The 15,618-nt window shown below is 44.1% G+C and overlaps 1 protein-coding gene across 1 annotated transcript; it reads right to left on the bottom strand.

Moving 5' to 3' along the window:
• Positions 1-784: 784 nt before the first annotated feature.
• On the bottom strand, positions 785-15,208 carry LOC143587281 (protein RGF1 INDUCIBLE TRANSCRIPTION FACTOR 1-like). The gene is made up of 5 exons (XM_077068611.1): positions 15,194-15,208; positions 14,227-14,406; positions 13,898-13,972; positions 13,653-13,793; positions 785-1,126 (listed from the first exon to the last, which is right to left on the bottom strand). Exons 1-5 carry the CDS (start codon positions 15,206-15,208, stop codon positions 935-937), a joined length of 603 nt encoding a protein of 200 aa, XP_076924726.1. The 3' UTR covers positions 785-934.
• Between the last annotated feature and the right edge of the window lie 410 nt (positions 15,209-15,618).

Raw genomic sequence — 15,618 nt, 5'->3', positions numbered from 1 at the left:
TCTCTGTATTCCACTCACAACACTTTAAACCATTCTTTAAATCATAAAAACCTTTCTATCAAAATTTGATGGATTGAATGAGAATGCTCTTAGTGAGAAACAATAGTTTTCTGGTAGCTCTACACTTAATTCCCAGGGAAGGTCAAAACACTCTTGGCCTGACTGTAACCGGAGATAGTTTAGCATCGCTTATCTTGTTCATGAACATGAAAATACCATTGTATTTTGTGAATTAATCTAAATATAGATCAAAACTGTGTATAGCGTACGTCTAAATTAGGTCTTGACCAAATGTCGAACTTGGGAATGTTTGTCATTGCATATATTCCACGATTACACGACAAAACATATAATATGCAAGGGCAAACAAGAGGCTAATCGAAGCAAAAAATAAAATAAAAAATACAAGTGTATAGGTTCAAAAGCCACTCAACCCAACTAATGTGAATCTTACTGTTTCTATAGGCATACCACAACATGTAAAAAAAATTAATGAGTGACAATAAATAGTTTCCTTTGCAAAACAGTGTCTTTGTTGTCAACAAATTTTTAAAGAGATGAAATGACCATGAAATCATGAATCCCATACTTGTTGAAATCTTCGATGGGTGAAGTAAACATCGATGTAGTGAGTTTCATGGTTGACTTACCAACATATCAAACGAACTTGAACGGTTTAAGGTAACATTGATATGTAGGCAAGTTGCCTTTCCAATTACTTGTTCCATATTTTTCGTTTATTTCTTTTTTAAACGAAGAAGACAAATAAAATAAAGGGTGTATATGTAATAAAACAAAACTATGAGGTAAACACATGTATCATCCACCATTCTCAAGGGACCTATAAGTAAATAATAATAATATTTTGTTTGTAATATCACTGTCCCTTAGCCACCATGCATTGTACTCGCACCAAACGTACGGAAACGAACCATCAAATAAAAGGTGACCGACGGGGCATACCCTTTCGTCGGTTTGCGGACGACGTCGTTAGAGAAACAAACGGATCGATATCAGAGTCCGGTGTCATTAACCAGTCGTCCGAACTCAATTCCTGCGGTGTTAGAACCTCACACTCGTGTAGGTATCCGGACATTAATCCTTCACTTGTCATAATATGATGAATCTATGCACATAAATAAAATAAATAAATGAATTTAAAAGGGTTGTTTTAAAGAATTCAAATTGAACAAAAAGATGTAAACTTGTACGATTATTTCAAGTTGTGTGAAAAAATTTATACAAGCCCAAGATTGTAACAAAACATTTGTATATTTTTTGTAACTGAAGAAACACTAAGTGACCCCGGCAGATTAAGGATAATCTCAGGGTTAAGTAAATGTTCCCCACGAGGGTTAGGTCCGGCAAAGATGGTTATTCTTCTCAAACTGCAAAACAGACACCGTGAGCTCGTCACTGAGAAGGGGGGGGGGGTTCCTCCTTGTGACCACCCTCCGGCGTGAGAATCAGACTAGATTGCTCTGAATATAAGTGTATATTAAGAGAAATAACTAGAGACGATAAGATAATATCAGATGATATATGATGATGATACCGTTCCAAGGTGTTGGAGTATTTATAGCCGAAGGTAGGTTTCCAAGCAGGTACAGCCAGCTGTATAATATTCTTTTTCCACCAACTGTGGGCTATGTACGTGCCATGCTGGTGGTTGGTGGGTAGGCAGCGGCTGATAGTGACATTTTGTACTGGAGCATGCTCCTCCTCGTACTATTGTCGGTGAGCTGTCACCATGTGATTGGTTCATGGGCTGCTTTGGTCAGATCTTGTCTATTTTGTCCATACCTTGGCAGGTATAGTACAAAAGATCTTCCAGAAGCGTACGGACTGGCTCATTTGGGCGGGAGTATTCCCGCCTTGCTCATTCCTTCCTCAGGTGACATTGCTGAAGTGTAAGAGTTAGTGCCTTATGCGTGTAGCCTTACCGTTAGTGCGGGTAGCCTTCCTTCTTGGTATGTACCCACAGCTGCGGGAACAGGTAGGTACTGTACCAAGGGAGGCTTTCCTGCTGGAACAGCTGGCTTACTGCGTGTAAGGTCTTCATCTCTCTGAGCATGGTGGGTCCTGCGGAACCAGTTGGTCTTTGCGCAGACGTACCTTTTCAAGGTGTGTCTTGCGGGTCCAACTGGACTTTGCTGGGACCTACCTCTTCAAGTCCCCCCAGTCCATTGTTCTTCTCATGAGTTGTTAATAAGTGAGGTGAACTTTTGGACTTTAAGCAAGGGTTTTAAAGAGGGTTTTTGTTTTATAAGGTTTTCCGTGGGGATTCTTCCCGCAGTTTTCCTAATGTCACTTGCAGAAATTCCCGACTTTTCTGCCTGATCATTGGTTATGATGCGGGTAGGTGTTTAATCCCTTCGCACGTCGGGAGCGTTGAGTTTCACTTGCATAGATTCTTCACGAGGTTTTGGTAGTTTTGGACATATTGATCAGTTATGTTAAACTACCAATTCCATCTTGAAGCTTCAAATAATCTAATTCTCAACGTTCCCGTCACGCGGAGGTGTTATTTCTCTTTCCGCAAGCATGGTCCATAAGATCCTTCTTGGCTTCAATTCCCTGCAAGTGCTAAGTATGTGAAAGGTTTCGTCTTGACACTGTACCCACACTTGTCTTACGGTTTCTTGTTTCCCAAGGTATCTTGTTAGCTTCGATTCCCTGCAAGTGCTAAGTATGTGAAGGGTTTCGCCTTGACACTGTACCCGCACTCATCTTATGGTTTATCGCTTTCCAAGGTAAGGGGGTATATTCCCTCTTATTTTTGAATCTTTGAATCTTTTTGAATCTTTTTGAAATTCGAAGAGTTGGTGAAAGAATAAGAACAGTCCAAACGAGTGAAGTGACGTTGGCGTCTCCTGACGGTTTCAGGACGTGCAGGAAGTTATGGCGACGTGACAGTATATGGTCATTCCAGACGCTTTTCCAGGCGCGTGGGCGCGAGTTTTCGGGCGCGTAGGCGCGAATTTTACGGCACGCGTCCTTTCAACAACTGTTTTCCACGTGTCATAGTTTCATTGCACCTGCGCTTTCTCTCTCCTCCGCATTAAATTCATCGCATTCATTGCGATGAGTATATAAAGGGGGAGAGGGTGCATCTTAATTCACACCTTCACTTTACTCTTCTTCTAAACGATTTCCGGCGAATACTCTAACTTTTCCGTCGAGCATTCTCCTGAAATCGTTCTCTTTCATACCTCAAAAATGTCTTCTACTCATGATCCCGAGGTTACTGCCGAGGAGTCCGATGTATACCTCGAGAATCCGTCGTCCACGTCTGATAAGGACGATAAGAGTACTGCTGGCGAGTGCCAGTGTACTCTTTCTGTTGACTTGTATCACTACATCGTCAAGAAGTTCATGCTCGAGCCCTACGAGCCTGAGTTTCCAGAGCCTCACCAGACGGTGTATGATGCCCCTAAGGGAAAAATAGGGGTTTATGCCTCATTCTTCATATATGGGAATCTCATATTCCCATTAACGAAGTTGGTATACCGTGTTCTGGAGAAACACGGTGTACATTTGACGGAGGTGCACCCGATGGCGATCGCTAAGGTTCGCCACTTTGAATGGGTGTGCCACATTCTGGGCGTTGAGCCCCGCGTCGACCGCCTGATGACCTTCTACTCCTGGAGGTGCATCCAGGGCTGGTATACCTTGGTCACTCGGATCAAGGGTTTGAAGATCTGCGCTACCGAGCGCAGTCTTCGGTCTTGGAAGCGGGAGTTTTTCTACATCTCCAATCGCGTCGTCCCCATTGCGATGACGTTCAAGAACGGGAGGGCGCTCCCTAGCCTTCACGCCTCCAATTACCAAGAGGCGGAATGGTTCGCTAAGATCTCCCAGATCTAGACTCCGGTTTACCGCTTTGCGGAGTCTGGGATGGTGATGCTTGGGATGAGCCGGGTATGGAAGGATGCCGGTTCTGAGACCCCGCAAGTACCCATCATCCTCGAATACGGTTTGAACTCTATCCCTTACGGTATGCTTCATATTATTTGCTAATTTAGGGTTTTTGCTCTAACCATTTCTTTCTTTTTATTCTCAGAGGGAAACAACTTGCAGTCGCTTCTGCAAACCGCGTGAGAGCGGTGGTCCCGCTCGGCTGGGTACTCGTGCTCTTGATGAGAACGAGTTGCCCATCCTGGAGTAAACGGGGGATCGGTTTGTGGAGGTCTACCCGCCAGGCCACGAGATTCTGAGCGCCACGCGGCCAGGTAAGGGTTTCTTTAACCCCCGCCCTCTCCATGCTCAAACCTCTGCTGGAATTCCTCTAATTTTGTCATCTTCTGATGAGGAATCCGCAGATGGGCCTTTCTTCGTGAGGAAGAAGAAAGCTGCCGCCGTGAAGGGCAAGGCGAAGGTTACCTCCGCCGTCGACCTAGGAAATCAGTCTGACTCCGAGACTGAAAGCGAGGAGACGGCGGGGAACCCTGGTGGTGGTGAGACAATTGTCTCGGAGGTTGAGACAGCTGTCACCTCCGAGCAACCAAGTTCTACGACGGTGACTGGCGTGAAGAGGCCAATTCCATCGGGTTCGTCCCCGCCTGTCAGAACCTTCAAGCTCAAGAAAACTCGTAAGTAAAATTATATTCAGCTTAACTGCATATCTTTCCGCCATCATACTTATATATCTTGTCTTCGTGCAGGCGTGGATGCAACCGCATTACAGAGTGGAGCGGGAAGGAGCATCTCTGGACCCATGACGGTAGGTTTGGTCAACCTACCCGAGGCAATGACCCAGGCAGCTGCGCCTGTTTGCAGCATTGGTTCAGTTGCTCACGCCGTTGAGGCAACTGTTCCAACTGTAACATCATCTCCGCCGGCTGTCAGTTCCATCTTCACGGAATCCTTCACTGAGCCGGCGGTGGTTTTTCCTACGGGTTCTTCCGCAGCGACGGCCACGGTTGTGAGTTCACCTCCAGTGAGTTCACATCCGTTGGTTTCTACCGCAGGGGCCTCTACAATGCCTCCTCTGGCGCCGCCGACTACGGCCGGTCCCTCAGGTACGTTCAGGGTTGGGGCTTCTAGCCCATCTTTGCCTCCTTCCCATCTCCTTGACCTTTTGGATGGATATCCTTTGGGTTCAGGTGATGGGTTTGGTGCCTATCGACCTGTTGTCGACCCTACAGGTGCGTGGGGATATTTTGGCCTTATCCCTTTTATCATCTTTTTTTTTTAACTATTATTTTTTTTATTGCAGTTCGTGATTCCAACGAGGTGTACGCTCCTCGGTGGAGTATCCGCCGAGGAACGACCCTCCGGACTGCTGCGGATTGTGTCGAATGGGCACGCCACGCCGCCCCAAGTGGTGCGTTGGGGGAAGCCATGTCTAGCTACCAGGAGGGTAGGCTGACGAATGAGCTTCGGATTCTCCTTGCCCGGATGCAGCCGCACGTCGAGTTGCTTTGTCGTGAAAACGACAAGTTAAAGACGGCGCGTAGCCAGGAAGTGGCTCAGGCGCAGGCTATCCGGGAGGAGAACAGGAGACTTGCCACCATTGCTGCGGAGAAGGAAAAGGCCTTCAAGGCCCTCGAGGTTGAAGTTCAGCCCCGGCTCGAGGCCCGTTCCAAGGCTACCCAAGCTGTTAACGAACAGCTTAGGTTGGCTAAGGAAACTGCGCGGAACGCGACCGAGAGGGCCACCAAAGCTGAAGCCATTGCTGAGCCTCTGCACGCCGAGAATGAGGAGCTTAAAGCCAAACTAGAGAGGCTTCAGCAGGCTCATGATGCTTTGGCTTTAGAAGATGCCAAGAAACTCCAAGAGCTCCTGGACCAGAAGGGTATGCTTGACCGCACTGAGCGTAAGCTGAAGGGCGTTGAAGAGGCTGCTGCTAAGGAAGTGTTGCTTGCCAACCTTAACAAAAATGAAGCCGAACGCGCCCGTGACCAAGCTCAAGCTGCCCTCCAGGAAGCTCTGATCACCAAGGGATGGCTTCTACGAGAAGCGTTGTCGCAGGTATGCTTAGCTTCATAATATCTTTACGCTTTTCTTTATACTTAGAAAAGTTTTTGATACATATATTTTTTTTTGTAGGTTGTGCATCGGATCTTCACGAACACATCTTATGACGATGCCATGAGCGCAGCCCTCAACGCTTCCCATGAGGATGGGGAAAAGGCTGGTTTCCTGCTTGGTCTGGGGTTTGTTGAGAAGGGCATCCCGCCTTCCAACTTCCCTCTTTATGACGTGGAAACTGAAGCTGCTTACGACCAAGCAGTGAACCAGTATACTGCCTTCCCGCATCCGGTGGTGGAGAAGGTGAACGAAATTGCTGTTGCTGATGATGGGCTAACTATTCTCAAGGCTTTCCTTGAACCGCCACACTCAACTGATGGTGCGGGTTCAAGCGGGAGTGGTCCTGAAGCTTGATCCTTTAGATCCCTTCCCACTGTTAGAATAGATTTATATTTTTGTATGTGGGTATATGCCCAGCAATTCTTGTAATATTTGAATTTTGATGGAATATAAATTATTTGTTAATGCCTTGCCTTGTAAACCTTATATGTTTTGTTTCACGCATATTTTGGTTTAACTTAGCAATTTCTTGAGTACTTTGGATAAGTTAATCTTTCAACGTGGTAGATAATAGGTTAAAGTTTTGCTTCCTCTTTCGTGATTGTGCGGGTAAGACCATCACTTTCACTTAATAGGATGGCTAAACTTTACCTATATCTGACCTGCGTGAAGATTTTCCTCATCTTTTCCTTAGAAATTTTTACCGTTTTTATGCTTGTGGGTTTTCCCGCCTTTCACACGCAATGACTTACTTCTTTTCACACTTATTTATGCTGTGAATACCGGCATATCAGTGTGGAAAGTTCATAAGTATAAAGGTAAGGTTATCAACACAATGTGATAAAGGAGAATCATTTCCATTAGAAGTGGCTCTAGGCCTTTTCTTTACAAGTTTGGAATTGATCTACATGTAACATTTGCGAAATTGAGCTCCATTCCATGTTCTTAGGATGGGGGTGCCATCGAGCCTTTCGAGCCGGTATGCGCCATTTCCCAAAACTTCTTTGATTATGTATGGTTCTTCCCAGACCGGGGCCAGCTTTCCTGGGCGCTCTTGGTTCGAAGCCTCGTTGTTACGTAATATGTAGTCTCCTACATTGAAGTTGCAGAGTTTTACCCGCGTGTTGTAGTATTTTTGCATTTGTCGCTTGTAATTCTCTTCACGCGCTGCGGCTAAGTCTCTGCGTTCTTCGGTTAGCATAAGGTCTAACCGTCTTTCTGCATCATTGTCTTCTGGCTGAGTCAAGACCCTTGGTGAGGGTAGACCAATTTCGACTGGGACCATGGCTTCAGTGCCATAAGTGAGGCTGAACGGGGTTTCTCCCGTACTTGCCTTTTTCAGCGTTCTGTTTGCCCAAAGGACGTGTGGAACTTCGTCCACCCAGCTGGATCTGTGTTCCAAGAGTCTTTTCTTTATGCCATCGACGATGCTCTTATTTGCTCTTTCCACCTCACCATTACCCTGCGGGTGAGCCACTGAGGTAAAGGTGTGGGTGATTTGAAGTTCTTCCAGCCACTTTTGTAGCTTATTGTCAGCAAAGTTGGTGCCGTTATCGCTCACCAAATTCTGTGGAACTCCAAAACGACAAATAATAAATTCCCAAATAAATTTTTTGATATGTTTTCCGGTTGTTTGGGCTAAGGGTTTTGCTTCTATCCACCTGGTGAAGTAGTCGATGGCTACCACTAGAAACTGAACGTTCCCTGCTGCTGTGGAAAATGGGCCTGTCACATCGATGGCCCACTTCTGAAATAGCCATGAAGAGGTGACTGGAACAAGTTCATTCTTCGGGCGATGCGTGTTGGGTGCGTAGAGTTGGCAAGACCTACACTTTCTGATGTATGCCAGCGCATCCGTATGCATCCCCGGCCAAAAGTATCCCGCGTTGTTTAGCTTAGCTACAACAGCGCGTGGACCTGCGTGTACTCCACAGATGCCCTCGTGCACTTCCCTTGGGAGGTAGCCAGCATCTTGGTTGTCCACGCATCTTAGTAGTGGGCCAAGAAAATTACGTCTGTAAAGGATGTCATCGATGAGTTGATAGTTCAGTGCTTTACAGCGTATTTTTCTTGCCTGTGTTTTTGACTCTGGTAGTATACCCGCCGCAAGGTAATTTATTATTGGTGTCATCCACGTTTCTGTGCCGGTTTGGATGACACAGATTTCCTTGTGCGGGACTGATGGTGCTCCAAGGAGTTCAATGCGGATGTTCTTTCCCAAGTGGGTGAAGGCTAATGATGCAAGCTTGCTTAACGCATCCGCAGATTTGTTTTCGCTACGCTTGACGTGTATGACTTTACAATCGTTAAAATCGCGCATAAGGGTTTTTGCTTGTGCGAGGTACAGGGACATTGTGTCGTTCACGGCCGTGTACGTCCCGTTTATTTGGTTGGCTACTAACATGGAATCCACGTGGGCTTCCAAGTTTTTCACTCCCATCTTACGCGCAATTCTCAGCCCGGCCAAGAATGCTTCATACTCCGCTTCGTTATTCGTACCTGGAAAATCCAGTCGAATAGCGTAAGTGTATTCTTGGCCTGCTGGGTTGGTTAGTTTCAACCCTGCGCCTGAACCCTCGTTGTTGGCTGCTCCATCAGTGTAGAGTCGCCAGACATCATCGATCTCCCGTGCTGGAGAGGGTTGAGCCTCCTCCTGGCACTCTTTCTCCCGCGAAGCGGGGACTTCTGCAATAAAGTCGGCTAAGACCTGGCCTTTTATGGCTGGTCTTGGCTTGTACTTTATCGCGTATTCTCCCAATTCTATTGCCCATTTGGCTAGGCGTCCTGACAATTCGGGTTTGCCTAGAACGTTTGCAAGTTTGAAGTTGGTGAGAATGGTGATTGGGTGACCTTGGAAATATCGTCTTAGCCTGCGTGAAGCCTGTACAAGTGCCAAGACTAATTTTTCCAGGATAGAGTACCGGGTTTCTACGTCTGTTAGGACACGACTAACATAGTAGATTGGCATCTGGATGCCTTTTTGCTTTACTAGCAGGACTGCCCCGGTTGCTCTATCTGTGGTGAAAAGGTATAGGATTAATTCCTCCCCCGCTTCTGGTGTTGTGAGCGTTGGGAGTTCGATCAAGCGTGACCGAATTTCCTGAAAAGCTGCTTCCGCTTCTGGTGTCCAGCGGAAGTGCGTTTTCTTTAAACAGTTTCTCAATGTTGACACGAATGGGAACGACCTATCCACATGGTTTGCCAAAAAGCGGTTAAGTGCGACTAGTCGTCCATTCAGTGTCTGAGCTTGCTTGATGGTAGTAGGTGATTCCATTTTGATAATGGCTTCGACCTTTTCAGGGTTCGCTCTGAAGCCATCTTTAGTGACAGTGACTCCTAAGAACTTCCCTTCTTCCATCCCAAATGAACACTTGCTTGGATTGAGCTTCATGTTTATCTTTCTGAGCGTGTTGAAAGTTTCTTCGATGTCTTTCAACATCGCTTCTGGTTCAGGGCTTTTGATGACCAAGTCATCCATGTAGACTTCCAAGTTCCTCCCAATTTGGGCATGAAACTCTTTGTCCATCAGGCGTTGGTATGTGGACCCGACATTCTTAAGTCCGAATGGCATCATTTGATAACAAAATGTGCCATCGGGCGTCCGAAATGCGGTTTTGTCCTGATCGTCAACGGCCATGTGGATTTGATGGTACCCCTTATACGCATCAAGGAAGCATTTAAGACGAAACGGTGCTAACGAATCTACCTTAAGGTCAATTTCGGGTAACGGGTAACAATCTTTGGGGCATGCTTTGTTTAAGTCCTTGAAATCTATGCACATGCGCCATTGTTTGTTAGATTTCGGTACCATGACGGGATTTGCAACCCATGTTTGATATCTGCTAACGCGTACGATACCCGCGTCCAGGAGTTCCTTGACTTGGGTTCTACACGCGTTAGCTTGTTCCGCCCCTATTACTCTGCGCTTTTGTATGACTGGCGTAAAAGCCGGGTCACACTTGAGCTTATTCTCTGCCTTACTTCGAGGTACACCAGTCATGTCAGCTGGTGTCCACGCGAAGATGTCAGCGTTTTTCTGTAGTAAGCGTTTGAGTAAGGTGCGCGTAGGATCAGTGACTGTTGGGCCAATGGTAACAGCCTGGTCAGGGTATTTGCCATTGAAGGCCCATTGTTCTGGTTCGGTGATGGTTGATGGTTGGTTTAGCCATCTTTGGTTTGGGTTCAAATGAGACAGATGCGATGCATACCTGGGGAATACCGGTGATCATCGCTACACCCTCAGCTGTTGGCCATCCCATCATGCCGTGGACTGAAGATACCACGGCATTGAATCTTGCCATCCCGTCTCTCTCGAAGAGAATGTCGTATGTGTGGTGTGGCTTCCTCATTACGACAAAGTCCACGTCTTCGGTGCGGGAGTGTTTCCCGTCCGTGAGAATGACGGGGAAAGATAAGATACCCAGGGGGTGTTTGTGCTGCCGTCGAACCCTTCTATCGAGGCGTAGACCGTTTCCAGGCGTTCCTTGTCTTCGTCGTCTAGCTTGTTGAAGAACTGCCTGTACATAACCGTTGACGAGGCCGCCGTTGTCAGCAAGAGTGCGGGAAGTGATGTAGTGCCCCAGCTGGCTTTTGATGACGATAGGGCCTTCTTTGCTGGGTCCTCCTGGCACTCGCGGGAAGCGCACCTCAGCTTCCTTCCACGCGCATGGTTCTGTCGTTCATCTTTTTCTTCCTCTGACGTTACTATGAACCATGTGGATGCTGATGTCAACGGGCTTTCGTTCGTTGCCTTTGTATCAGTTATCATTCCTCCCTCCATTCTTGATTGATGCCACAAGGTGTGTAAGTTTTCCATCCTTGACGAATGTTTCAACAATATCCTTCAAGGATGTACACTCCTCGGTGGTGTGACCCTTTGTCCCGTGGAAGTCACAGGATTTGCTCTGATCCGCGTTATGTCGCTGCCGGATCATTGGAGCTTTTGGCCATGGGAGTTTTTCGGTGGCAAATATCTCCGTGACGCTTTTGGTGAGTGGCGTCCACCGGGGTTTTCGGCTTGATGGGTGCGTGTTATCCCTTCCGCCTACTAGAGGGCGAGAGCTGGATAAGGTGTCAAAGTTTACCCTTGACTGCCAAATACCTAGCTTCCTCTTTTTGTTTTGCCGGGCGGTCCGGACGTTGTTTTCTCTAGTCCTCTGCGTGTAGAGGTTTGTACTCTGGGGAAGATTCCTACCCAGTTGCTTCTCCGTTTCGGCAAAGCGCTTGGCCGCCGTCATGATGGCATCCCATGTGGATGGCATGCCGTCTTTACCCGTCAATGTGTGGATAAGCTCTGGGTATTCGGCGCCCTGGATGAAAGCGGCGCGAACAAGATCTTCGCTTATGGTGCCCAGACTCAGCTTTTTCGAGTTGAAGCGAGTGATGAAGTCTAGTAAAGATTCATCCTCCTCTCTAACACAGTTGAGGATCGTCCACTACTCTTCAGTATATTTCCTCTGTTGACTGAAGTGCTGGCTGAACTTGTGTTGGAAATCCGCCCAATCATAGATGTGGTGAACCGGTAAACGATCAAACCACGCCCTGGCCGCTCCAACCAGCGTCATCTGGAACATATAACACCACGTGGGTTCCGTCCAGTTGCTGACGGTTGCCCCCGCTATGAATCTGTTCAAGTGATTGTCTGGGTCAGATATACCATCATAAGTGCCGATGTTGGACATCTATTTGGCACTCTTCGGGGCAATTGCTTCCGCAATGTCCCTTGCAAACTTGGACGTTCCCGCATTTGTAACAGTTGGTCTAAAGGTTTTGGAGAAGTCACGTGGGTTTCCCCCCGCGTTCCTTGGTTTGAAGGTTTCTCCAAAATTCCTTCTTGGTTGGAAGTCCGTTTCCTTGCGCTTCCCTTTCGCCCTATGAAGAGGGTTTGCGTCACTGTCGGACTCCTCCCAATCATCGTCCAAGTACTCGCACTCATTGCTCATGTTGAGCTGTTGTCGAGTGCTTCCGAATTCGTCAGCCTGTTGGAGTGAACGTAAGCGTTCTTCCAACTCAGCTTGGAATTCCTTCTGACGTGCTTCCGCCCACGCTTTAACTTGATCAAGTGTTTGGCGGGAGAGCCTCGTCTGTTGTCTCTCCAACTAGGTATCGGCGAATCCCAGTGAAGGATTGTTTACTGCACTTGCCCCGGCTTGGGTAACCGGGGTAGTGTTCGTAAAAATTGTGTACTCGCCGGTGTTCCCCCCAGTAGCTGGGGTTGTGGTTACCGGAGTTTCTTGGTCACTCGTTGGCCTTGGCATCGGAGTAACCTTAACCATCTTTCCAGAGGTTTTGAAAAAACTGAAAAAGAAGTAGTTCTAGCTTTTATGCACGGATGGCGCCAATGAAGAAACACTAAGTGAACCCGGCAGATTAAGGATAATCTCAGGGTTAAGTAGATGTTCCCCACGAGGGTTAGGTCCGGCAAAGATGGTTATTCTTCTCAAACTGCAAAACGGACACCGTGAGCTCGTCACTGAGAAGGGGGGGGGGGGTTCCTCCTTGTGACCACCCTCCGGCATGAGAATCAGACTAGATTGCTCTGAATATAAGTGTATATTAAGAGAAATAACTAGAGACGATAAGATAATATCAGATGATATATGATGATGATACCGTTCCAAGGTGTTGGAGTATTTATAGCCGAAGGTAGGTTTCCAAGCAGGTACAGCCAGCTGTATAATATTCCTTTTCCACCAACTGTGGGCTATGTACGTGCCATGCTGGTGGTTGGTGGGTAGGCAGCGGCTGATAGTGACATTTTGTACTGGAGCATGCTCCTCCTCGTACTATTGTCGGTGAGCTGTCACCCTGTGATTGGTTCATGGGCTGCTTTGGTCAGATCTTGTCTATTTTGTCCATACCTTGGCAGGTATAGTACAAAAGATCTTCCAGAAGCGTACGGACTGGCTCATTTGGGCGGGAGTATTCCCGCCTTGCTCATTCCTTCCTCAGGTGACATTGCTGAAGTGTAAGAGTTAGTGCCTTATGCGTATAGCCTTACCGTTAGTGCAGGTAGCCTTCCTTCTTGGTATGTACCCACAGCTGCGGGAACAGGTAGGGTACTGTACCAAGGGTAGCTTTCCTGCTGGAACAGCTGGCTTACTGCGTGTAAGGTCTTCATCTCTCTGAGCATGGTGGGTCCTGCGGAACCAGTTGGTCTTTGCGCAGACGTACCTTTTCAAGGTGTGTCTTGCGGGTCCAACTAGACTTTGCTGGGACCTACCTCTTCAATTACAAAAACTTGTGTGATTTTTTTTAACAGAATCAAGAAATTCAAAATTTGTAACAAAAAAGTTTGCATGTTTTTTTTTATATATAAAAAATAAGAGATCCAAGACTGTAATAAAAAAATTTGTATGGTTTTTATTTAAAACAAGAAATTCAAGAATGTAACAAAAAATTTGTATGTGATTTTTCTTTAAATAAGAAATTAAAGATTGCACATTGTTTCAAGAGTTTGAGGTCTGAAAAATGTGCCACAGTAGAATAATCCATTATAGAGTTAATGAAAACACAATTTACTATAAAATCTTGGAAATCAATTCTAGAAAACAAGAATTGTTTATAAACATTTTTATACCTCAAGAATTAAATTTACATGTATAGAGTTGTTATAATACCTTGCATGAAATTGAGCAGAAGAGATATGGATCTTGCAAGCCTCTTTCACAACTTATGCAATTGTTACTTAAATTCCCACAAGCTCTTGTTTGTGGCCTTGATTTCAAGAACACAACTTTTGCACTATTTGTAGTGTATGCCTAATACAATTCAACCAAAAAAAAAAACAATTTAACTAAACAATACTCAAATAATTCAATCCAAAATTAATAAAATAAATAAATTAAATCCAGTTAAAACTCACTTGAACACAAGAACAATCCATTAATTTCTCAGCATCTTCAACCCTGATTACATCATTATACACATATCTCCTTATCTGCAAATCAATTTCAATTACAAGTATCCAATTACAATAGAGAGTCAGGTAAACGAAAAACAAGTTGTATAAATAAAATAATTATTCTTATTATTATGTATACTTAAATAAGCATGTATAAAATTTTGAATATTCTAGGAATAGCATCAATATATAACAACAGCACCAGCAGCAACAATAATTATAAAAATGAATTAAAACCTATAATAATAATAATAATAATAATAATAATAATAATAATAATGAACTAAAACCTGTAGCAAACGATGAGAATTATGAAGATGAAGACAATGATTGCAAATAGCTTCACAACACTCAACACAAAACATGTTCTTTTCATTCTTTTTTGCATCTTCATGAACCAAACAAGAGTTAAAGAATTTTTCAGATAATAAACATTCAAGCCACGTAGGCAATGTTTCTTCTGATTCCACCTGCAAGATTGGTTGAATTCATGAGCAAAATTTGAACTTGAATAATAATAAAATGATTGTGAAACTAAAAATAATTGAGCCCACCATTTTTGTTTTTGAAAAATTTGATGGAATTTGGAATAATATAAAGAATGAATGTATAGTAGAGTTATGACGTCATGGTGGCCGGAAAGATTTAACGGTGGGTGGTGGGGGTGTGTAAGCTAGTGGAGTACTGGAGTGCAGTGGTGTTACTATTTGTACGGTGGATTTATATAATTTATAGTAGGTTAATAAATATAAAAAAATGATTTTTGATTGAAAATATTTGGAAAAATGATACCTTAAACATGATCAAATTTTTGTATGATTTGTATTATGGGAATGATGAAATATTAATTTATTTACAAATATGTACCACTTTATTATCTTTTTTACGACGAACTTCAGTATGGATTTATTCATTAGTTTGGGTGTTGACGGGGGAAATTTTAGGCGGCATAAAAGGTTTTGGACAAACTTGGGGGCTTCCAAATATGTAATGTTTTACTACCTTTCTTATGATGGATTTTGATATTGATTTATTTATTATTTTGGGTGTTGACGCGGGAACTTTTGGGCGGCATAAAGGTTTTGAGCGGAATTAAAGGATTTGGTAATTAATTTTAAATAAATTTGATTAGTTAACTATTTTTGGTGTGTTATATTTATATCATTGTCCAATAGTTTTAACCTTTAAGTGTAATAAATATTTATTCACTAATCTACTTTTTAAGTGTATCTTATTTTAGGGTGTTGCTAAACGTACCCCCCTCTCCATCATTTTTACTAATCGTACCCCCTTCCTCAAGTTTTACATTTATACGATTTAAACATTTATGTTTATTCTTTGTCGTTGTGTCATCTTTTATTATTATTAATTAATTTAAAAAAAGTTTTTTTATTATATAATAGTTTTTCTTTTCCTTTTATTTTTTTATTTTGTTATTTTGCATATTATAATTATTTTTTTGTTTTTTTAAATTATAAAAATTGTTTATGTAAAAAAACGTTTTTTTTACATAAAAAAGGAAAAAAAAAATTCTATAAGTGTTTTAATACTTTTAGGGTGTGTTTTTCTTTATAAACAATTTTAAGAGATAGCTTAATTTAAAAAAGAAACACATTTTTATTCATCAATAAAACACATTAAACAACGTAAGACTTGATTAAAAAGTTTGTTCTTTTCTCATG

The sequence above is a fragment of the Bidens hawaiensis genome, unplaced genomic scaffold, assembly GCF_021521415.1.
Source record: "Bidens hawaiensis isolate Kalapana, Puna unplaced genomic scaffold, B.hawaiensis_p1.1 tig00035436_1, whole genome shotgun sequence".
NCBI lineage: Eukaryota > Viridiplantae > Streptophyta > Magnoliopsida > Asterales > Asteraceae > Bidens > Bidens hawaiensis.
The sequence above is the reverse complement of the archived record's forward strand: the minus strand, read 5'-3'. Positions and strand labels throughout refer to the sequence as shown.

Coding starts and splice junctions, on each gene's coding strand:
- LOC143587281 (XM_077068611.1), bottom strand. Junction 13,794..13,897: donor TGGATTGTTCTTGTGTTCAA/GTGAGTTTTAAC, acceptor GAATTGTATTAG/GCATACACTACAAATAGTGC. Junction 1,127..13,652: donor TCTGCTCAATTTCATGCAAG/GTATTATAACAA, acceptor TTATGTGCATAG/ATTCATCATATTATGACAAG.